Source organism: Telopea speciosissima, chromosome 4 (genome assembly GCF_018873765.1).
Source record: "Telopea speciosissima isolate NSW1024214 ecotype Mountain lineage chromosome 4, Tspe_v1, whole genome shotgun sequence".
NCBI classification, from domain to species: domain Eukaryota; kingdom Viridiplantae; phylum Streptophyta; class Magnoliopsida; order Proteales; family Proteaceae; genus Telopea; species Telopea speciosissima.
Genome location: NC_057919.1, coordinates 50765331 through 50790133, shown reverse-complemented (window position 1 = coordinate 50790133; position 24803 = coordinate 50765331). Strand labels below are relative to the sequence as shown.

At 36.4% G+C, this 24803-nt stretch overlaps 1 protein-coding gene across 1 annotated transcript; it reads right to left on the bottom strand.

The window, feature by feature from the left end:
• Positions 1–12555: 12555 nt before the first annotated feature.
• LOC122660354 (protein ALTERED PHOSPHATE STARVATION RESPONSE 1-like) lies at positions 12556–15889 on the bottom strand. Its single transcript, XM_043855625.1, has 5 exons — positions 15779–15889; positions 14328–15437; positions 13966–14177; positions 13646–13869; positions 12556–13378 (listed from the first exon to the last, which is right to left on the bottom strand). Exons 2-5 carry the CDS (start codon positions 15415–15417, stop codon positions 12634–12636), a joined length of 2271 nt encoding a protein of 756 aa, XP_043711560.1. The 5' UTR covers positions 15418–15437; positions 15779–15889; the 3' UTR covers positions 12556–12633.
• Between the last annotated feature and the right edge of the window lie 8914 nt (positions 15890–24803).

Sequence of the window (24803 nt, the reverse complement as noted above, 5' to 3'; positions counted from 1 at the left end):
AAATCCTTGTTGAATGTGTTACGAATATCTTTTTCCAAATAAATAGCTTGACCAAACCTCGAAACTAATAACTTGACTTGTTGATGCATTTTAAATTATTATATTTTGGAGTAATTAAGACTTATTTATTGCTACATAAATTTTTTTAATGACAATTTTGGTAACTGAATCTTCAAGTCCAATTCTATAATTTCTCTCTCATTTTTATTTTCTGGTTCCATAGCAGGTACCTTCCAACTATGGAATAAAGTTTTATTCTATATGAAAGCACAAAGGAAACAAAGTGTGAAAAAAACATGATATTGAAACTTTAGCAACAATGACTTGCGTTTCCGTTTGTAGTATATGTTACAAATCAATATTTCAATCAAAACCCTAACCAAAAACTCTGTATGAATCTCTAAAACACAGTGGGATGATCAAAAGTGAAAGTAAAGGGATGTGTACCTTGCACCAGCATATGTCGATGAAGAACAAATAAGAATAACCCGAAGAACAATAATAATTCGATGAAGAATGATTGCGAATCCTTGAATAATCTTGGATTATTGCGATGGGGATGTACTTCAGTATCCTAATCTCTCGTACACCTCTCTTTCTTGTGTAGAAAAGAGAAAAGAGAAAAGAGAATAGTAACTGCAAGGACCTCTCATCAATAGTATTTATAATACTTCCCGAACCCTAGCCCACTTTCACAATGGGCCGGCCTGGCCCGTCTTAAGAATCAGTAGCAAGTCACGCCCGCCCATGTATTTTTTGATTCCCATCAATGATCGATCCGATAATTAAACAAGCCTACAAATTATCATTGGGAAAAATCTAACAATCTCCTACTTGGGCTAGGTTGATTATAAAGTTATCATTATCAAATGTGGACAATGTTGAGTAACAATAGAAAATATGCTTCAATATAAAACATACCACTTTCTGTCAGCTACAAACAAAAATTTACTTACTAATATAAGCCGCCTTGAGAAAATTTTGTACAAGGATTGTCAAACATGTCAGTGATCATATAAATATCATCATCATTCCTTGTGGGTCCTCGAACGTATCATGAGCATCATCATACTCTTAGATTACCTTTGAATATCGTCATATTCGCGAATAATCAAATGACTTGGCTTATCACCAATCGAACATCCCTGACTAGAAATTGTTGAACAACTTGGTTTATCACCAATCGAACATCCTTAGGCCAAAATAGCCTTCAACACATCAAACAACATATGCATGCATACAAATGCGAAACTAAGCATAAACAGACACATTCACAAATCATTAAAATTTAATCAAACATCGTGATTAAAACGAAATATATATCCACCAAGTCCTCCTACTAAATAAGCATATCGAAGTAAGTAAAGAAAATAAAACTCCCACTTGCACCAAGATAAACAAACAAATCAAGTGAACAACATAATATTTAGTAAGATAATAAGCTCCCACTAATTAACTAAAACAAACAATGTTCCATCACATTAAATCAAGTAAATCTTTTACACTGTTTGTAACAATCGCCTAAACCCAAAGCATTAATGTTTCCTTACTAGGTTACACTTGATCTTAATGTATTTGGAACCGTTAAATTTCTGTGTGGACTAGTACCACTCATATCTCTAAGTTCATCATCTGATGCCTATTACATATAATTAGAATTTTTCATGTACCCTTTTCTATCATGATCTTGTTTCCTAGAGTGTTTATAAACGCATCAAGTTTGGACTCCTGGATATCCAAATCTAGGAGGTCAAGAAACCCTAAATCCTCCTTTAGGTCCACAACTTATTTTCACTTATAATTATTTCAGTGAGAGTAAGAACCATAGAAATTATTTTTAAAATTAGACTTCCTGAGAAACAAATAAAGATTCGATCATGCAAACAAACATAGTGGATATATATTTCTCAAGCACAACATGATCATATCAAATCAATTCAGCTAGCAAATATAAACAACTCATACAAACTACTAACAAACACATACAATAATTGTCACCATATTACATTCTTGTGCTTTTGGGTCAAATGCAAATGTCTTTATCGTACTACAAATACTGCAAGATGACAATAACTTTCAAAAATTTTTTCGTCACCTTTGGGTGATAAGAAAATCCCTAGACCATACATCTTAAAAGATTTTTTCCATACCGTAAATATCACGAGGTAATAACTTTCGAAAATTTTCTTGCACCTTTGGGTGATAAGAAAATCCTTAGGCTATATACTCAAAAAACTTTAAAAATACTATTATTGGATGGACATACTTTCCTCCCATGAAAAGATCAATAGTTTTCAGAAATCCCATCACCTTTGGGAATCTAAAACCCTTAGACTATTATCCTCTTTAATCTATGTGCATATCACCTCGTCAATCTTTTGTAACACTATCTTTGGGCTAATGTAACCTATTTCGCTGCTTTGACAAAATCATAAAAGGATTCAATGGGTCAGTTTGGTGGATCACCATTTTACCCTCTCATAATTCTTCAACCTGATTTGCAGTAATATCAGGGAAAATAAACACATTAAAGGTCCATAATGTATTGTGACATGCACATTCATCGTCAAAAAGTGATAGTGATCAACCCAAAATATTTCGAATATTCGCAAAGTTGCATAATCGTCCAAAATAGGTCTCTAAAAATGTCAAACGTGCTAAAACCAGTTACCAATAAGTAGGTCTTGAAAATACGAAGAAAACAAGATCAATCGGAGCCCAATCTGATGCTCCACGCACCGCCCAAAGGTGGCATAATCGTCATTAACAGGTCCCATAATGAATTCAAAATTATTCAAATAGGGTACCAAAATGTCATTTTTTTAAAAAAAAATACAAGCAAAATGGAGCATCCCAGGACAGAATCAGATCAGAAACAACATTCCAGAATAGATTTAGAACATAAAACAACATTTCAGAATAAGAAAAGTGCTCTAGAACACTTTCTGGAACAAGAAAGGTAATCCAGAATTGTTTTGGGAACAAGAAACATTCCCAGGACAATTCTAGAACAAAACCAAACAGTTTTGGTCCCAAGAATCTCTCCTTTCCCTCTTTTTTTTAAAAAAAATTTGGTCAACGCCGGGATCCTTGCCGCAGACCACCAAACTTCGACGGGTTTCTGGTAGTCCATCAGATCAAATTCCTGAGTTATCGGGTCGAATTTTCAGGTCAAAAGTCAAATCACGGGCCAATCAATGGATTGGTCAACAAGTCAGTGGGTTTAGTCAATGGGTCTCCGGTTAAGTAAACGGGTTTAACTAGGTCGGGTCAACAGATTGGTCAAATGATCAAACCCTTCAAGCAGTTTTCCTAGTTTTTTTCTTTTTTTTTTGTTTATTTATAGAATACCGTATGTAATGTTCACCAAAAGAAAAGTGAATAACACGTCATTACTAAAAAAGAAACACGTTTTCCAAAAAGAAACGAATACGTCTCTTCCCTTTTTTAAACCTTTTGTTTTTTTTTTTTAAAATAAGAAACCGTACATTCCACTACGTTCAAATAAAAAAGGAAACCTTTTTTTTTTTTTGTTTTGGTAAATAATCAAAAAGGAATCTGCCATTCTGACAACATGTCTCTTTGTCTTTTTAAACTTTGAATTTTTTTTTAATCGAACTAGTCGGCAAGTGAGATCCACTCTTCGCTGCTGCCGACGAGTGTCAGGGCATCCGACGGTGGTGATTCACACATTATCGCGATCGTCTAGATGAGCTCTACAACCTCATATAAAAACTTTGATTTTCGTTAGTGAAAAATTTTGATAGAAGGCCAAAATTGTACGGGTTTCGCCAAAGACCTGGACAAAAAATGATTTTAATGCATCTAAACATGTATAATGATCCACGACCACTGATTCTAGGTTCATATAGTCCTAGCTCTGATACCAATTGTTAGAAATCAATGTTTCAATAAAAACCCTAACCAAAACTCTGTATGAATCTCTAAAACACTGTGGGATGATCAAAAGATAAAGTAAAGGGATGTGTACCTTACACCAGAGTATGTCGATGAAGAACAAATAAGAATCACCCAAAGAACAATAATAATCTGCTGAAGAATGATTGTGAATCCTTGAATAATCTTGTATAATTGTGATGGGGATCTTCTCCAGTCTTCTAATCTCCCTTACACCTCTCTTTCTTGTGGAGAAAAGAGAAAAGAGAATAGTAACTGCAAGGATCCCTCATCAATAGAATTAGATCTTTTTGAAGACTTAGGGATTGCAAGTTGTTTAAGTATAAAATCTTTGAATATAAATTTTATTCTACCAGTGATCTTTTATATTTGTGGGATCCTTCCTTAGATTATAGCAATTAGATTATAGCAATACTGAAAATTTACTTCAGAATTTTTCTATTCATCATTTTAAGATAACAAGGTAACTTTCAAATATGATACTAGAAGAAAAGCCTCGGCATACAGCATATTAGGGAAAAATATAAAAAGAAGTCTTGAGTTCTCATATTGTACCAATACTTACCTGTGATGCTTCTACCCAAATTTGTACCAGCATCAATTACATGTGTAATATCCTGGTTTAATAGGAGAATTAATTTAAAGCTTGATCTGTTATGTATATCTTTTAGAAGTGACGGAAGGATGATCAGATTTCTAGGAAAGCCTTGAGAGTACTTTGGCCTTTGAGACAACCAATCAGGGCTTAATACTTTTGTATAAAATAATATTTTACTGGCTTTTAGGTCGAAATAAGCATGTACATAGTCAAGGTTAGTTCTCAGGATTTATTCTGAAAGTTTTACCAAAAAGGGGATAAAATATCATTTCAGGGTTTTCTAAAGAGAAAAACTAAAAAGGGTATTTTTCAAAATTTCCATAATAAATAATTTAATAAGTAAATCAATAAGTAATTTAATAAATATTTACTATTTGAATAATAAATTAATTTCTAATTAGTACAACCAAACAGACCTTAACCTAATTTGGGCACCTAAACCGGTCTAGCTCTAGTGTGAACAAGCCTAATATTTGTGGGTTTAATAAATTATAATTTAATTATTCTAGCTTAATAAAATAACATTATTTTAAAGGATTTATGTAGACTATGTAGATTTTATTTGATTTGGATGAGTGGATTGAGGTGAGGTGGCAATCCCCCATTGGTTGGCGACTTAGCACTAAGAGAATCTTTCTCTAAGGATAGAGAATATCTCCATAGAATAGAATCCTAGAAAAATAAGGAAATTATGTTAGATTAATACTACCAGATCTGATTTTAAATTAAAAATTCCAAGCCAAACATTCCTTTTGAAATAATTCAATTGGAAGAAAACAAATCAAAATTTGAATAGGATATTAGGAAGAATTATAAAGGGATTTGACCTAATATTCAAAAGAGTTTTAAATCTGAAAAAAAAGGAGTGAAAGCTCCCATATTTCCCTAGCAAAAATGTGAGTGAGTGAGAGAGAGAGAGGGAGAGAAATCCTGCAAGAGAAAGAAAGGAGAAAGGAAAAGAAAAAGGAAGAAGGAAAAGAGAAGAAGAAAAGAAGAAAGGAAGAAAGAGAGAAGAGGAAGAAGAGGAAGAAGAGGAAGGGAAAAGGATAAGAATTATTACATCGCCTTCATTGCTGGACCTGTAGATGCAGTGTGCTCATCATCTTCCATTAGAGTACCTTCAAAGCTTTGTTAGGAAATCTGACTTTTCAAGCAAATGGTGAGTTGATTCTATCTCGTACAGATTTGACCTTTCTCTGTGGCGATAACTATAACTCACTCAATACAGATCAAAATCAATTAATTTCAACTCCGTTAGTAAATAGACACCAAAATCTATAAATTTTTCTGAAATAAACATCTTGCCATTCCGCCTCTAAGTGGAGCAAAAGTTGAGTTGAAGTTAAATAAGGAATTCTGGAATTTTCAAATTTCAGGAGAAGTACAAATTAATTAATTCGACAAACCGGTAAGTACACTTTATGATTCCATGCTCGTATTCTTTATTTCTCTTCGATTCTCTACTTGATTTATTCTCTAATGATCTATCCTCTATTTGATTTATTCTCCAATGATCTATGCTCTATTTGATTTGACCTCCAATGAAACTATGTCTATTTGATTTGGTCTATGATGATCTATTCCTATTAAAATATTGATCTTATGATTTTATGTGGATACATCTTAAGCCAACCTATGATCTATTCTAATCGTAATTCGGTTGATTTGGTGAGCCTATCTTTTGGTTATTTACCATAGTGATTTTATATGATGAATATCACATGTCATGATTTAAATTCCTATAGCAATATTAGTATTGCGATTTATTTTCATGCATGTGTTTAAAGGGAGAATTTTTATAAAACTATATTGCATGCTATTTTGTAAGTTGGGGATTATGTTCTCCTACATTTGGCTAATAGAAAAAAAAAATTTATTGATTTACACCTAATGATAATGACATATTGTTTAAGATTGTATTACGTTACAGGCCCTACCACATTACGGGACACTATGTCATGATCCTGAAGGATATATATTGGTAGCCATAAGAGTTGGCATTGGTAAAACTTGGAAATGGCTAAAGGATGTATCATGTTACAGGTCGTATTACGTTACGGGGTCATATTTCATATTCACCAAGAATTAATTTGAAAATGTTCGAGAGAATTATTTTATAGCATGAGCATAGCATTACCTCATCTTTATTTATGATCTTCTATTCCGTTATTACCATGATTTCCATCTAATCTTGACTGCTATTATTCCTCAATTTGTGTCTCTAATTTGGAATACTCGAATGATTATTATGTTGTGTGTTTGCTAAGTTTATTCCCGAAAGCTTACTCCTTACAAAATTTCAGATAATGAGCCCATAGAACCTAAAACCGCACTTGGTGGATGGGCGACCGAAGAGGAGGAGTCACGTAATGATAATGATGGACCTTACTAACTTTGCTGTTAGAAGACACTATAGCTTAGATTTAAATTTCTTTGCAGTTTAAAAAAAAAAGATTTTAATTTGAGACTTTATGGAGGGTTGTAATAGATATCATGTTTAAGATTTTGAGGATGACTGGAACAACGTAAATGTTGTTGGATTTTTTAAAAGACTTCTACTGTGTTTATTTGAATGGTTATGATTAGATACGTTGCTACTGTAATTTAAAGATATAATGATTTTTTTTTGTTCACACTCCAGTTCTTTTTTGCTAAGACTATTGATCTTATGAACCGTTATCGACCTAAACTTTTTAACGGATTTGGGGGCGTGACAACATGCTTGTGTCAATTTTTGTTTTTCTTTCCGTGTCTCTCTCTCACACTCACATTGGAATTTAAACATTTAGTCAATTACATACATATACTCTCTCTGCCATCTAACAAATGGCCACACATGCATTTGCAAGGGGAAAGGGGAAACATATTTGTTAGTCTTGACCAAGTTTGACTTGCCCAAGTCAGCAGGTTTTGAGGAGGGCAACTTGAGTTGGAAAACTTGATTTTTCAACTATGAGTCAATTACATCAGTTAGATTGGTATAATGAGGGTATAATAAGGAAATTTACATTAAAAAAAAGGCAAACCAAATATGAAACTAGACTCTGTAGCACCATTTCTCAATATCATTTCGTTAGTAATCTCATTTATAAGGTATATTTTACTTTCTTTATTTCTTTCTCTTTTATATATTTTTTTTTGGAGGAGGGAGTGGGTTAGTGTCTTTGAGTGTTTACCACTCACAAGCTTAATGTGAATTAAACATAATTAGTTATAATCCATGAAAGCATAACAGGTAAAAAAAAAAAAAAAGATTACGTCAAACTCTCCACAGAGAATTAAGTAACAAATTTCATAATATTTCAAATAAAGCCAACATTTTCTATTCTATGTATCCTTCACCACCCCCCCCCCCAAAAAAAAAAGAAATGAAAAGTTTCTATTCTATTATTCATTTTCTTTTTTCTCTCTACAATACCTGCCCAGTCTTCTTGCTACTGTACTATACTATATATTATGACTTAACTTGACAATAAAACAACCTATTTAGCTAGTTTCTACCTATCTTATTCTTCTTCTCTTCCACCCCCTCAACATAACTTCTTCTTTTTCTTTGACAAAGACTCTTCAATAATCATTTAAAAACCCCTCATAGGTTTAAAAGACATACAAACATATTTGGGTCTACATGGAAATGAAGCATCATTTGAAAAAGGCTCGAGTGATCAACTCTACTAAGTCCATATCCCTCTTCGTCTCACATTGCAGTAGTGAATCCATATCTGATGGCATTTCTATCTCGAAGTTTTTTTCATCAACGATAGATGTGACCAGTATCTCATCAAATGTAGATAAAAGACTGTAATTCTCAGGAAACGTCATCGTATTGGAAAAGGAAAATCTGGGTTGTTAAAATCATAATTGGACACTAAGCCATCACCTACAAAAAAATTCAACATTCTCTACAAGCTGAGTTGAAGGTCCGATCATGGCATGAAGAGTCGGGGTGTCGGTGTCGGTACATGCATTACTTTCATTATCTGCAATGTTTGAAGTTTCGATCAAGCTATTGATATAATTTTACAGAAGAGCACTCGATTCTTGATGTTTTGAACTGTGGAATCTTCGCTTTGATAATATCTTTCTTTTGGTTGTGTTCTAGTGGTTCTTTATTGAATTTTCAGTCCTCCCTTTCAGCTTCTTTGCATTTCTGCCCATTTGTTTCCTAATTCATTATGAGCCTTTATTATAATCTTGTCCTCCTCACTCCAGTCACCTTTCTGCAAGTAAACTACACTTAGATTATTACCGAAAAAAAAATACACTTACAATTTATCTGTGTATGTTACCATGTAAAAGCATGTTTGTATCCATTGGTGAGATGAAAGTACATGGAGTTACACCATCAATTTTGGACTTATACGCTTTAATAATGTATTTATTCACAAAGAATTGACATGTAGACAAATGACGGAGTGGTCGATGATTTCATAAGTACATTCCATAGTGCATGATATATAAAAAGGAAGCTAATATGCATACAATGGTGTATAGTGTGTTGATAATGAATGTATGAATGTATCTGTACATATATATGTATAGATATGATTATATGTGTGTATGCACTTGAAATGCATGGGTATAGTAGATTCAATGAATTCCATACACAAAAAAAAAAAGAGGTAGAGGAAGAAGAAGAACTATGATGTTTGGCTTCAAATAATTGTTCCACCTTTCCCTGGAGTGTTTTTTTATTCTGCCTTTCAACTTGTGAGCAATTTGAGACAAATTTTTCAGCCCATGCTCCTGCACCAAATGCTCTAGAAGTCTGCACATAAATAGTTTTGTGATCGATATTTATTCTTAAAGAAGAAAGAAAGAAAGAAAGAAACCAAGATTTTTTTTTTTGGATGAAAACTTAACATTCTATACAAGACGATTCATCATTCATGGTAAGGGGACAAAAAAACTTTGTACCTCTCTTCTTCAGTTGTCCATTGCCCTTTGATCCAATTATCCTTCTTTTGTGCTTTGTCTGCCATCATAATTGGAAAATTATTTTCAACCATGTCGGTCTTCCTACAAAACCTATTTTCTGTAGTAATACATGTCATCTGCTTAGGCAAACATGCCAAGTTAGGGGACCCGAGTTCTGTTCCTATCTTGGGCAATCTCGACCTCGGGTGCGATTCTAGGGAGAAATTCGTGGAGGCCCAATTTTAAAATTTCTCCATTAGAACACAATGTATAAGGGGTATTGAATCCGAGATATTGAAATTCGAAGAAGATTCATTCGTAAAGTTTCAAACTGCTAAAAATAGGAAGGACCGACCCCGAATTTTGAATTTGACAATAAGCCATCAACATGAAACTGATCATTTTTGTGGAAATGTTGGAGATATCCTTTAGATGAGAAATCTTCTAACAAAAACCCATCTACAAATCCTGGTTTCATGTAATTTTCCGGCAAAGTTGCCTATCGAAAAATGAGATCTTCTTTGTATTTGGTATTAAATTCCATGGGGGAGAGAATTGGATAGAGATTGATAAGAGAGCAACAAAAACCAAAGAAAACAACTAGAGTGGTTTTGGAGTTGTGGGTTGTCTTTAGTTCCTTCCTAATACTTTATAGGAGGGAAGGAGTGTCACTCATTCCAATTGTTGATTCATATCCGTTGATTCTCTTATTTACTGGGATGATTGGAAATACAAGATAGTATTGATTACTATCAAGGGGAATAAAGGCAGTAAATGATTGCAATATTTGGAAGTATTTATTCGTGTTAAGTGTTAATCAAGGGATTCCATGTGGTAACTAAATAGAGATTTTAGAACATTTTAAGGAAATGTACGCTGTACGGAGAGGGTGATGAAGTGGTGAAACTTGAGGAGCGACAACTGTCAAAAAGTGAATGCTTTAGATACCTGGGGTCAACCATTAACAAAGAGGGTGATATAGAAGATGATGTTTCCCACAGAATTAAAGTAGGATGGATGAAGTGGAGAGGTGCATCGGGAGTGTTATGCGACAAACGCATGCCTATTAAGCTTAAGGGGAAATTCTACAGGACAGTAATAAGACCAGCCATGACTTATGGAGCAGAATGTTGGCCGGTTAAGAACAGTAATATAGATAAGATGACTGTAGCAGAGATGAGGATGTTGAGGATGATGTGTGGCAAGACTAGGAGAGATAGAGTAAGGAATAATTGTATTAGAACCAAAGTGGGAGTTGCACCAATCCAAAACAAGCTTCGTGAGAGCCGCTTGAGGTGGTATGGTCGTGTCCAACGGAGACCTTTGGATGCACTGTTAAGGAAGAGTGACCAGATTCAGTTTGACGAAGCTAAAAGAGGTAGGGCAGACCTAAATGACTATTGGAGAAGTGGTAAGAAAGGATATGCATGTGGTAGGGCTCGATCCTTGTATGACCGCAGATAGAGTTGTTTGGAAGACAAAGACCCGTGTAGTTGACCCCTTGTAGGGGAATGTTCCTAGGATGCTGCTTTGGCTACTGCTTTGACTTTTTTCTTTTCTATTTTCTGTTCTCCTTCCTTTTACTTCCTTTTACTTTCTTTTACTTCTCTTATTTTTTTTACTGTCATAGCCTCTATCGGATCCATGTAGCCGACCCCATTTAGTTGGGATCAGGTTATGGTTGTTGTTGTTGTACGGTGTACGGAGAGTTGTGACAGAATATTTAAATTATTTTTTAATGTAAAATTAGCATATGTTTAATTAAATCTTTGTTGGAAGGTGATACGAATACCTTTTTCCAAATAAATAGCTTGACCAAACCTTGAAACTAATAACTTGACTTGTTGGTGAATTTTTTAATTATTATATTTTGAAACAATTAAGACTCATTTATTGCTATATAAATTTGTTTTTTTGAATAACAATATTGGTAACTAAATCTTAAACTCCAATTCTCTCTCTCTCACAATTTTATTTTCTGGCTCCAGAGCAGGTACTATACAAGAAAGTTTTATTTTATGTGAAAGCACAAAGGAAACAAAGTGTGAAAAAAACATGACATTGAAACTTTAGCAACAATGACTTGGGTTTTCGATTGTAGTATAAATATGAATAACTTATATTGAGAGAAGAAAATTTCGTATGTAAAGTTAGTTAATCAAAATAGTACTTAATCACCAAAGTTGGAGAACTCCAATTACGAATTCGATGAAACTGCAACATGAATAAATGTCAAAGCTGTAGGTGGGATGAGTTATGTTAGTTGTCATCTCTAAGACCAATGACACAACTTCGGAGTTTCTATTATTCTTGACAAAACTGATATAGCTTCTTACATACCATTTTTTGGATGTTTACTTTATAGAACATGCATATCCTATTCCCTGTTGCAAATAATCTCAAATGTTAGTAATTTGTTGCTTCCTATCTCCTCTTGCCGAAGAGTGTAGAGAAGAGCTACTTGGCATGACATTTTGACCAATCACTAATCTTTGAGCCTTATAAAAATTGGCATAAAAAAACCCTAAGCATAAACTGTAAGTTTCTCCAAGTTCTACCTTGGGACATACCAATGCTAATTGTTGTGGTTAGGTTTAGTGCATAGGTGAGTGCATTTTGTTTAATTTTCAGCTTTCATTATCAATCAAACAAACTATGATGATGCATAACATCACTTGAAAGAAACATTCCTGACTGTCAAAATTTTTGCCACATTTTTTTTTTGTTTGGTAAGTTTTTGCCGCATACTTATTAAATGGTTTTCATTCCCTATTATAACACGTACATTTTGCTATAATGCATACATGTTGTGTATAAATGTATTATTTGTGATCTTGAATCCCTTTGTCACACGCTAAATTTATTTGTGTCATTGAAGGGGGCCAATGAGAGCGTGCATGTTAGCATCATTTTGCAAGCGTGGGCGATACACTCCCCCATTGAAAACTCTCCCTTATATATATTTTAAACTCAAAGGTGGAAAAGTACAACAAATGAGAAAATTATACTTTCAAGTTTCAACATGTTTATGCCATGCTCTTTTCCTTTTAAAAATATTATATTTAAGAAAGAGAAATTATTATATTAAATTAATTTTCTATGGTAAAAAGCAACAAGGATATTAGGATAATTTAGTAATTCTACGATCGCATTAACAACATCCCATTACCGAACTACCCATCCAGTAAATATAGTAGCAATTACATGGCAGCCTTATTGGTGGTCCCTTGTGTCCATGTCGCATTCTCCCATTGCTTAACCAGATCAGCATACCCCTCTGCGGAGCTTATTGCAAATTCCATTAGAGAGCTCATGGCAACTGACATCCCAGCACACAAGACTCTAATGGCAACCTGAGCCATTTTTTCCCCACTCATCACCTCCTCCTCTTCCAGCACCTCCATAATCTCCATATTCCTACCAGAAGAAACAGGTGAGAATCGCTTAGATCCCATTGGAGCTCGGCGAGAATCATCTAGTTGCTGTGTATACAATGATCCCATCCCTGCTGCAAAGAATTCGAGCCCATCGATCACAGGGTCATCACAGATGTCATCAAGGAATCTGGACCACTGAACACAAATTCCATAAATGGGAGGAGGAGGAGGAGCTCCTCCTCCACCAGAGTGTCGAGGAGAGAATGGCAATTTCGATGATGTTTCTGGGTCAGTTCTTACATATTGGAGGAGCCATCCTATAAGTGCATGGACATAGGATCGTTGAGCAGCGATCCATGACTCAAAACAGGCTCTCCAGTTCCGAAGCTCTATCTCAAGATTCGCAGCTGATCGAGCAAGCCTGTGCGGTGGTTCATGTGGTGACATTTCACCAAGTTTCTGCTCAGCCAATTTTATTGGTGTACCAGCTAACAAGAGCTTGGCTTCGTCTATTGTTTGCTTCTGTTTTCGATGACACTCTGCCATCACTTTCCACATCTTTGCTAACCTGCCATTTACAATTAGGAAAGGTTTGTTGTCTTGGATACTAGTCAATCTGGTTACAAATGTGGGAAGGGGTTGTTGTGTAGGATACTTGACAACCAAAACCAGAGAAAACCAAGACAGGTTTGTGGTGGATTGGATCAGAAATCATCATCTTTAATTAGACCTTGATGATGATTTCAGACAATGATCCACATGAGTTGATGATGGAATTTTTTGAAAGAGGAGATGAAACTAAAACATGAAAAATCAATTTGTAATATGACCATACCCTTGTATCAATTCCAGAAGCTGTGGTTGCAATTCCTCACCCATTAAAGTTTCGATTCTCTTCGAAACTGCTTCAACCGAGTGTATTGAAACTTTGATCTGGGTATGGAGATCTCTTATTGCAGCTCTAGTTTTATGCACCACAGAAGGTTCCTCTCCTTTCATATCTTGGTTTCTTAGCTGCATACATTTCTTGTCGTAAGCAATGCGAATCCGTTCTCCAGACTGTTGATAAGACAACAAACAGCACAAATCAATATAGGATTTAGCTCCTCTTCAAATCCAAAAAACAGAAACTAGTTTCCGGGTATGGAGTTGTACCTTGACTTCTTCATATAGCTTCTTCTCCCAAGCATATAATCTATCGAGTGTTGATTGATGACTCCCCAAGAACATACAAGACTCCTCAGAGAAGTCACTACTGCTTTCATAACCATCATCCCTAGAACTTGAAGAATTGTTGAGGAATCTCGATGAGGATGACCGCGATGATGCCGAATGGAACAAAGCAACTGGATTCAACATTCTCATAGCTGCACCCGGAAAAATGGAATGTTGCACATTATTGTGCACATCTTATCTATTGGGACCCAAATATGAAAGGAAAAACCTGTACAATAATGAATGTGACATTCATTTTATGCATTTTGTTCACACAATGCATAAATACAAATCTTATGTACCTGTGAGCTCATTTGAGGTTGAAGAGTACTGAGCTTTGCTAGCTTCCAACATTGTTGAGACCTCATTAGCCGAATTGCAAACTATCATGAACTGAGTTTCAAGATCCTTGATGAGCTCTGCCATACTTATTGGTCTTCGATTTACATAAACAGTAAACCCGGGAGTTTCTTCTTTGTCTTCTCGATCACACTCTGCCCTAACTTGATTACTGACTTCTACTGTATTCTGTGCTTGTGACCCTTCAATGCTCGTCGCACCATGGGATTGTAGTCCTTTTACTTCATGTGTAGTATCAGTTTCACTGTCAGTTTCAGTATCGTCTTCAATAATGACTTCATCAGCATGGTTAGCACAATTCATATCAATTTTAGCTCTTGCTTCTGTTGTTACTTCCTGTTCATCTTGTTCTTCAACTTCCTCTTCTAAATCAGGGATTCCTTCTTCTTCACGAACCTGTCTGAGGCCTGCAGTCTCCTCATCCATGACAGTCTGCTCAAGACTTAAGCGGGTGGGGTAACCATATGAATCCAATGAGGAGAAGGGATTCCAAAAGAAGTCCCATTGTGAAATCTGAGGCGATGGCGGAGGAAAACTTGGCGTGTTCAGTGATGAAGAAAAGAATGACGAGTTTATGGAGGATGGCTGCATTGCAAAGAACCCATCAATCCCATAGTGGTGCCTTGGGGAGTAGGACTCGATTCTCACAGTTTCTGGTGATTGGGGTCTCTCCTTGACAGAAATGGATTGATTCCCACCTGATCTCATGTAATTCACTCTGCAAGCTGAGTTGCTTTCGGACTGAATTGGGGGTGGAGTTGAGAAGGGTTTTGATGAGATGACACTTGGACATGTTTTCTTTACAGGTGTAAAAGGTGGGGTACTGAACAAATCCAAGAAAAACTCACGGGGTTCATCTCCCTCAATATAATTACGAAGGGCAGCAGACACACGCTTTAAGGATTGTATGTAAGCAATGTGTCCTGAGGCAAATCGAGTTCTCTGCTCAAGGGCCTGTTTAATAAATTTCTTCCTGTCTTTACAAAGCTGGACAACCTCTTCATTATCCAGCTTTGATGTAGAACATCCCATTTCTCTCTCTCTCTCTCTTTCTCTACCCACTCTCTACGAGTTCTTCAGGCTCAAATCAAAGGCAATATCTCGAGTAGCAGGCCAAGTAATTCTCACAAAATTCATATGGATTTTGAGCAATGTCGAACATACAAAGGGAAGTTTGAGAGTCGTGGTTCATGAAATGGAATTGCAATAACTGCAAGGAGAAATAAATCAAAAGAAACAATGGGAAGTTATCCTTGAGAAACCATTCTCAACATCTTTGATGCAAAACTTGACTTTAGTGGCTTAAACTAGAAAAAAAAAACAGTTATGTAGAGATGGGGTTCTTTTCTTAATTGTCAAGTCAGAGAGAAGAGTCAGGAACATATAAACTTACATAAGTTAGGAAGTAACCAAGATTCTTTCAAGCCTTCTCTTCCATTTCTTCAAAAGCACAACAACTTCAAAGCTTCAAAACCAACTCTCAAGCAACAGGATGTCACAGAACCTGTAAAGAAAATGAAAAGCAAATAAATAAACAAATCTCTACCCAAAAAGATTGACTTCGGAAAAAAAGGTAATAGCTCTAATTTAAATTTACAACATTAGAAATTTCGGTACTAACTTGGAAATTAATGGGAGCCAGAAAAAAAAAATTCCAAAGATTGAGAGACAGTAGAAAATTGATGTTATTTTAAGGTGGAGAAATAAAAAACCCTAAAAGCTCAAGCTTGGGGAGAACTGCATTTAATTATACCTAAAGAAAAAAAGAGTGGGGTAGAAAATTCACATAAAAAAGGGTGAATACTACTAATCCAAAATTGAAAAAATTGCAGATAGAAGAAAAAATATCAGAGCACTAAGATTCAGACACTAGAAAATATAATCTACCATCTGCATATGAGCTATTACTTCTAAAAGTCTAAGACAAGAGCTCAGAGAAAAATGAAAATGGAAATGGAAAAACGAAATAAGAATAAGTACTTGCAATTTTACAGGACACTCACATGATGAAATCTGTCAGGTGTTTCTTGGCCCTTGTAAAAGAAGAACTAAAAAGAACTAAAATGAAATGAAACGGAACTTTATTTTTTCTTTTCACATTGAATTTCAAATTTCAGAAGAACATTTTCATGGTGAAACCTACTGCAAAACCCTCCGAAACTCGTAAGAAAAGAAAATAAATTTAATATATAGAAGAAACAGAAAAACCTACACTGCTTTGCTGCAAAACCTCGTGAAACCTCTAAACACTGAAGAAAGAAAAATGATCAAACCCAGCAAAGTATAAAAGCTAAAGCCCATTCTAAATATAAGGTTTTTGCGTTGCAATCTACTTCTAAAGGCTCTAATGGCAGAAAAGTATAATCTTGCAAATTCTGAAAAACAGAAGTTGCGACCCATTTCAAAAATATGATTTTATTGACCAAATCTACTTCTGTAACCCACAGAATCCCATCCCAGAGGATAAATGGGTTTAAGAAGAAAAACGAAAATTTGCGACTGAAACCTACTTCCAGAACTTCTAATAATGGTAAAGTAAGTGTGAATATTTACCAGTTAAGATAAAAAGAAATGGAAACCATTTCAAAGAAAATTTATATATGATGAAACTAGTTCAAAAGAATGATGAAGTTTCAGAGATTCAGAAAAACAGCTAATAGAAGCCCCTTTTCAAGATGAAAACTTTAATATGAAACCACTGTTATATCATTAGAAATTGAAGAAAAAACAAGCTTCAAAAGCAGAGGAAATCCAATTGACCCTGTTTTGGAAGAAGATGGCATTTGATTTTTATACAAAATCTTTTCAAGAACTTGTAAAAATGGTGTTAGAGTAGATTAGAATGAGGAAACCTACCTGATCACCGTGGGCGGCAAGAAGCCGGAGCTGCGGCAAGAAGAGAAGGAGAGACGATGAGAAAAGCAACGGTCAAAACGTCAGAGAAGAAAATTAAAAAAAAAATGAAGAAAAGAGAGTTACAGATTTATTTATTATTATTTTTTGGGTGATGGGTGTTAAAAAGAAAGAAAGTTACAGATTAAAGCAACAAAAGGGAAGAATAAGATGACAAGGAGAATGTGATCCAACATAACAAATGCCTCTCCAATCTAACTAAATTTCATCCAATGTCAAGACCATGAATTGAGGTAGCGGTATCGGTATCGGTATCGGTATCGGATTGATTGGATTGGTCACATCGTATCGTTATTGGCCTTGACCGATATTGATCCTGACAAATTTTAGATCGATTATTGATATCGAATCAAAGGTAAAATCATAAAAAAATATCTTGATTTATTGAAAGAATAGAGATAAAATTGACTTAATCTAAACTGATACCGACTAATCTAGATCGATAATAAATTAATATCAGCAGATACCGATACCGATACCCAAACTGATAGATCTCTATCCTTGGGTGTGACTTGTGAAGTTCTACTAGATCGATAAAGAATTTTGTGTTTGGAAGAAAATATTGTCATCTGTGGGGGAATTTTCTAAAGCAAAAACAGTCGGCTTAAAATCTAAAGACGAATCTAGTCCCACTAAAGCAATCCGTGATGCCATGGGAATTGAAGCTCTCGAAAGAAGGTCCTTGAAACAAAGACAAAATATCGGATATGCCACCAAGGAATGTTCGCCGAATAATTAACCGTTAATGACCAAAACACCCTTTTACATCAGTGTAGAGTATTGCAGCAAAGACCAAAGAGTTTGGGTGTACAGATGAGAGACAGCGTGCCAAGTAAGGGCGTTAAACGGTTCGGTTCGATTCGATAAATAATTTTTATTTGATTATGATATATTTATGTATAATTAAGAGTGTTAAATGGTTCAATTTGATTCAAATCGTTTAATTAAATGATCTTAATTTTAAAATCATAGTTGAACCAATTATTAAACTATTTCACGATTTTGATTTAAATAGTTCAATTCGATTTCGGTTTGATTTTGATACCCTTAGCACCAACCACCAAGGTAGCATCTCTCTAGGCAGTTCGAAAAGCCTTTTCTAATTTCCTATTTTCCATAATTGATAGGTTTTATCTAGGGCTGTAAATGGATAACCAAAAATTCGAATTCGATCCGCATCTGTATCCGTTTAGGGGCATCCGTATTCGATTAGAGATATCCGAAAAAAAATCCGAATACTCCGATAAAAATCCGAATCCGAATACTTAATTATAAAAAATTAAGTAAATAACGATTTTGAGGGTTTTTGAAGATTCAACAGGTTCTAGAATATGAGAAAAAGAGAATCAAGATCTAAAACTATGGATTCAGAGTGAATTGTATCCACCAGGGGAGGAAGGTTCGGGTTACACAAGACAGAGGTGTAAACAGATAGTCGAAAATCCAAATTCGATCCGCATCCGAATCCATCTGAATCTGTTTAGAGGTATCCGTATTCGACCAGGAAATATCCGAATCCGATTACATTCGATCCATATCTGAGCCGAATCCGATCTGTTTACAGGCCTAGACTTTTATCCAAAAAAAACCACAATTAATAGGCATTTGACCTCTTGGACTATTTTCAAATTATTCGATAAAAGTGGTTAAAGAAAGATAAACAAAGATACTGGTTTGAACTCACACTGTGACGTGAGTGTGACCATGTATATTTATATTTGAAGTGGTTACATGATTTCAGGGTTTGGTTACAACCGTGGGTATTTGAAGATAAGACTTACAAGAGATAAAGATAAGAATTACAAACTGCTTACAAGAGATAAAGATAAGAATTTAGGTTGTTACACATGAGGTGGCAGTGACCGTTAGGTTGTTGCGTTTTCACCCCCCTTCAAACTGATGGGTGGAACATACAACAGTTTGGCCCGATGACTGTTGAACAAAGGCAATGGTAACCCCTTTGTAAATATGTCAAAAATTTGGCTGTGGGAACGGACGAAACGAACTTGCACTGTATTGTTCAGAACTAAGTCTCGAACAAAATGATAGTCAACTTCTATATGTTTGGTTTGAGCATGCAATACCGGATTGGCTGCCATGTTTGTAGCAGATATGCTATCACAGTGTATCACCATAGGTTTGTTGATGTTGACTCCCAAATCGTGAAGGAGGTAGGATAGCCACAATATTTCTGACGCAATAGCAGCTAAAGCCTTGTATTCTGCCTCTGTGCTAGAACGAAAGATGGTGGGCTGCTTTTTTGAGCCCCATGAGAGGAGGTTAGGGCCTAGGAATGTGCAGAACCCTATAGTGGACCGTCGGGTGTCAGGGCATCCGGCCCAATCGGCATCTGTGTAAGCCGCCATTAAGTCAAGAGAACCCGACCTGATAGGAAGACCCGCTCCAATTGTGTGTTTCAAATATCGTAAAATTCGCTTCACCGAGTGGAGATGGGTTATGCGCGGTGCGTGCATAAACTAACATACTTGATTGACAGCATAGGAGATGTCCGGTCTTGTCATCGTCAAGTGTTGCAGAGCACCTACTATTTGTCTGTACTCATGAGGGTCTTGTAACAGATCACCATCATTGGCTGAGAGCTTAGTTCCAGCAACCACAGGGGTTCCACATGGTTTGTAATTGGTCATATGAGTGGTGTCCAAGAGCTCCAGAGTGTATTTTGTTTGGGTTAGCAACAACCCCTTGCTGTCACGCGTAGCTTCCAGCCCCAAAAAAAAATGTAATGCTCCAAGGTCACTCATTGAAAATTCCTGGCTGAGGATGTTGACAAAATTAGTGATAGATGTTGAATCGGCTCCTGTTAGGATGATGTCATTGACATACAACAGGAGGATAAGCAGGCCATTGTTGGTATGAAAAGTAAACATGGATGTATCAACTTTTCTTTGAGTGAACCCATTCTGGTGCAAAAAATTTTTAGAACTTGTGATACCAGGCTCTTGGGGCCTATCGCAAGCCGTATAGTGCCGTTTGAAGGCGACACACATGATGTGGAGCTTGAGGGTCAACAAATCCTTATGGCTACTGCATGTATACCTCCTCATCCAAGAACCCATGTAGAAATGCATTCTTCACGTCCAATTGTCATATAGGCTAGTTCCGAGTGATGGCCAGGCTTAATACAACACGGATCGTTGCGGGTTTAACCACTGGACTAAAGATCTCTGTAAAATCTACTCCAGGTTGTTGGTGGTATCCCTTGGTGACAAGCTGGGCTTTGTAATGGTGTATGGATCCGTCACTCTGGGTTTTAGTACGATACACCCATTTGCATCCGACGATGTTCATGTCTTTCTTGGGTTCAACCAAAGTCCATGTGTGGTTAGCCTGTAGTGCATCATATTCTTCATGCATAGCAGCAATCCAGTGTGGATGTTTCACTACAGCCTTGTAGGTACATGGATCAGTGGGTATGGAGGTGCGTATGGATGTGTAGGCTTGGGGAATGGGATGACGGATATGAAGAAGAGATAGAGGAACTCTAGATCTTCTTGATCTAGTTTTCCTTCTAGTGACCATTGGATGGGGCGGTGGTAGGGTTGGGGGTGCTGGCAGTGGGTCATTTGTTGTTATTGATTGGGTGGTGGAGTGTGGTGATGGAGTAGATAAAGATGGTGGGTTAGTGGATGGAGGGGGTGTAGGTGATGGAATTGTGGGTTGGGTCACAGATGTTGAAATGGGTAATAGGGAAGGTGAGTTTTGGTGTGTTGGAATTGATGGGTGAGGTAAAGAAAGGGTAATTGTAGAGGGAGGGCGTGTAATGGGTACTTGTGGTGAGGGAGCTGCAAAGGGAAAAATGGACTCGTCAAATGTTACGTGACGAGAGAGATAGACTTTCCCTGTTTGTAGATCCAAGCAACGATACCCTTTTGAATAGATGCTGTAGCTGAGAAACACACAGGCTTTTGATTTGGGGCTGAGCTTATCTTGACGGTATGGTCGAAGATTAGGATAGCACTGACATCCAAAAACCCACATGGCTGAGCAGTCTGGCTTTGAGTTGAATAGAACCTCATGGGGTTACCGTCCTTGCAATACTAGTGTTGGAAGACGGTTTATAAGATAAACTGCTGTGTTAAATGCTTCTAGCTAGTACTTTTTAGGCATGTGTGCTTGAAAAAGTAGAGTTAAGCCCATGTCAGTGATATGCCTGTGCTTTCTTTCAGAGACCCCATTTTGTTCGGGGGTATGAGGGCATGAGACCCGTGCTACGATGCCACAATTGTCTAAATAAGCCTTGAAAGCACCTTTGACAAGTTCCAATCCTCCATCACTTTGAAAGTACTTCACTGTATTGGACAACACATTCTCGGCCATGGTTTTGAAGTGTTGAAAACAAGCTAATGCATCAGATTTACACTTTAGTGGATACAACCATGAAAAGAGACTAAAATCATCAATAAAAATAATATAAGAATTGTAACCACTAATAGAAACATGGCGTGTAGGCCCCCAAAGATCACAATGAACAATTTCTAAAGGTAATTTATGATGTTTGCCCAATTGACAAGGCTCACATAAATTATTTAGCTCCTTGCCATGAATAGTGAATAAATCATAATCCTCCTTTATTTGATGCAGTACTGGAATAGATGGATGTATGTCCTAATCGTTGGTGCCAGACAGCAGTAGGTATTCTAGCTCCATAAAAAGCCATAGAATGGACATTCGGTGCAGAGAGAGTATATAAATCATCCACGAGAGGGCCCTTCAGTAGTGTCAGTCCAGAGTGCAGATCCTTAATACAGAATCTCCATGGGAAATATTCAATAGAACAATTATTTTCACGGGTAAGTTTTGAAACCGAAATCAATTGTCTAGTAATATCAGGCACAACTAGAACATCATTGAGTGATAATGGGGTAGGGGAGGAAGGTAAAAAGGTACTGCCAATGTGGGAGATATTTAGTCTCTTACCATTACCAACTGCTACCTGGTCCGTGCCATTGTAAGGCAGAGCTTGTTGCAACAGAGACGTATCGAACGTCATATGGGATGTAGCTCCGGTATCTGGAATCCATTGGGTTTCTGGAGTAGAGACCATCGGGTGTGGATAGGTGTGAACACCAGCAAATGGAGTGCCCTGAGGAGCTTGGGGAGTAACGGCACTATTTCGGCTAGCAGAGTACCAAAAAAAGCACTTGCTTGCTGCGTGACCATACTTTGCACATATTTGACATTTAATGGATCCATTGCCAGGTGGTGAAGTGGTGGGTTTGGGTGGCTGTTGTTGGGAATTGAAAGGCTTTTGATTACATGAAGTGAATGGTGTATTTGGATGATTGTAGCCACGTGTGGCGGAAGAGGGATTGTGGGGTTGCATCTGTTTGTGCGGTCCACCACCATTTCCCTTTGATTTGCGTGGGCATTCCATTGTCAATACAGCAGTTTGTGAAAGTGGGTCTGGCTGGACAGATCCACTATTTCCATATCCACGACGCAATCATTGCTCATGAGTTAAGAGCTTGGCCCTGAAATCAGAAAAAGTCACTGGGGGAGTCATATTTTCTATGGTGATTATGAAAGGAGTGTAATCGGATCCAAGCCCATTCAGTGTACAGGTGACAAGATCAGAGTCTTTAACCTTTTCATTAATCGCAGCAAGAGAGTCAGCAAGTGATTTTACCTTGTGAAGATAATCGGTGATAGTAGATGTTCCTTTGACAATGGTTTGTAATTCACTGTGCAAGAAGGTCCTTCGAGCAGTAGATTGTTGTTGAAAAAGTAGGGATAAAGAATCCCAGACCTCCTTTGCCGTACGCAAACCCAAAATATGAGATGATAGAGATTCATTGAGGGTGGCGTTGATGCATGCGCGCACAAAGTGGTCGGTCTTGCGCCAAGTATGGTAGGCAAGGTTGGGTGTTGTTGTGACAGTATCCCGTTTTCTGCAGTTTGAGAGAGCTGTTGGGGGGGTTCTAAGGTTGTACCATCAACATGATTCATGAGATCACAATTGATGAAAATTGACTCGAGCTGCTCCTTCCATAAGAGGTAATTTGTCCCGTCGAGTTTGACGGCAACAAGGTTGGCTAAGTTGGTTATAGGGAAGGGAGAGGATGAAGAAGCATCGGCCATGATAGGTGTGTATTAGAACCTGGAAACTAATACCATAAAGAAAGATAAACAAAGATATTGGTTTGAACTCACACTGTGACGTGAGTGTGACCATGTATATTTATATTTGAAGTGCTTACATGACTTCAGGGTTTGGTTACAACCGTGGGTATTTGAAGATAAGACTTACAAGAGATAAAGATAAGAATTACAAACTGCTTACAAGAGATAAAGATAAGAATTCAGGTTGTTACACATGAGGTGGTAGTGACTATTAGGTTGTTGCCGTTTTCAGTGGTTTTACTGGTTTAACACTTTAACTCGGTCTAACCATCCAGGATTTATCGAATTGAATCTGGGAACCAGAGATTAGTTAGGTGTCCGGCTTGTCATATCCCAATTTGATTGATTGGTCCGGTCCAATTATCAAACCATGATTTTACCTTCATAGGTTATTAGTATAGTTTTTAAGTAATTTCCACATAATTCGAACAAATGAAAATGAATGGTTGTCATCATCATATCATGAGTACCTGGAGAATCTGAGATGATTGCATTAGTTGATGGATTGAAACAAGCTAGGCATCTTGGATCGGGATTGGGAACGGGAACGGGATTGGTCGATTTTGATATGATATCGATTTGGATCCCCCCCCAAATCTGGCTGGATTGGCATAAAAAGTTGAAAAATAACATTTTATGGGTTTGGTTCCTAGATTGGCCCAAATTGGTCCAGAAAATGATAAAAACTTACAAATTTGGGAAATTGTATAAATAAAACTAAGCAAAAAATTGGAAAATTATTTTTTTTAGTGAAATATTGGACAAAATACAATAAAAGTGTAAAATATTCTTAACATCAATATAAAAAAATACAAATATGATATTGATCAAAATAACATAAAAAATCATAAATATTTTATTTATAATTAAAATGCAAATAAAAAATAAATATATTTTTTAGAAAATTGATCAAAATACAAGAACAATTACAATAAAAATATAAAATTCTATAAAAGTATTTATAAAAGTTTAGGAAGATATATTAGTAGAAAATAAATAAAAACTAGGAGATAAAGTTACTGTTTACACCCCTATTTCGGTCATCACTGGGCCGTACAATCTGGTTAAACAAATACAGTTGCAAACCGTTCCCAGGGAATTATTCAAATTTCAAATTTGAATAGGAGCAATTGCTGATAGGAACTACCCCAACTACCTGGCTGCTTATAAAAGAGGAAGCCCAGCACAAATAATGTTACACCCGCACCCGAAATATATCCTAATACCCCGGGTTAAATTTGACTTTTACCAATGGGTAATGCCACGATGGTAGTGGTCAACACCTGTGACCTTGAATTTAAAATTTTATTATAAGTGTCCCATCAAAGGAATGAAAGTACGGGTCCAAGCCCCGTAACTTTTCT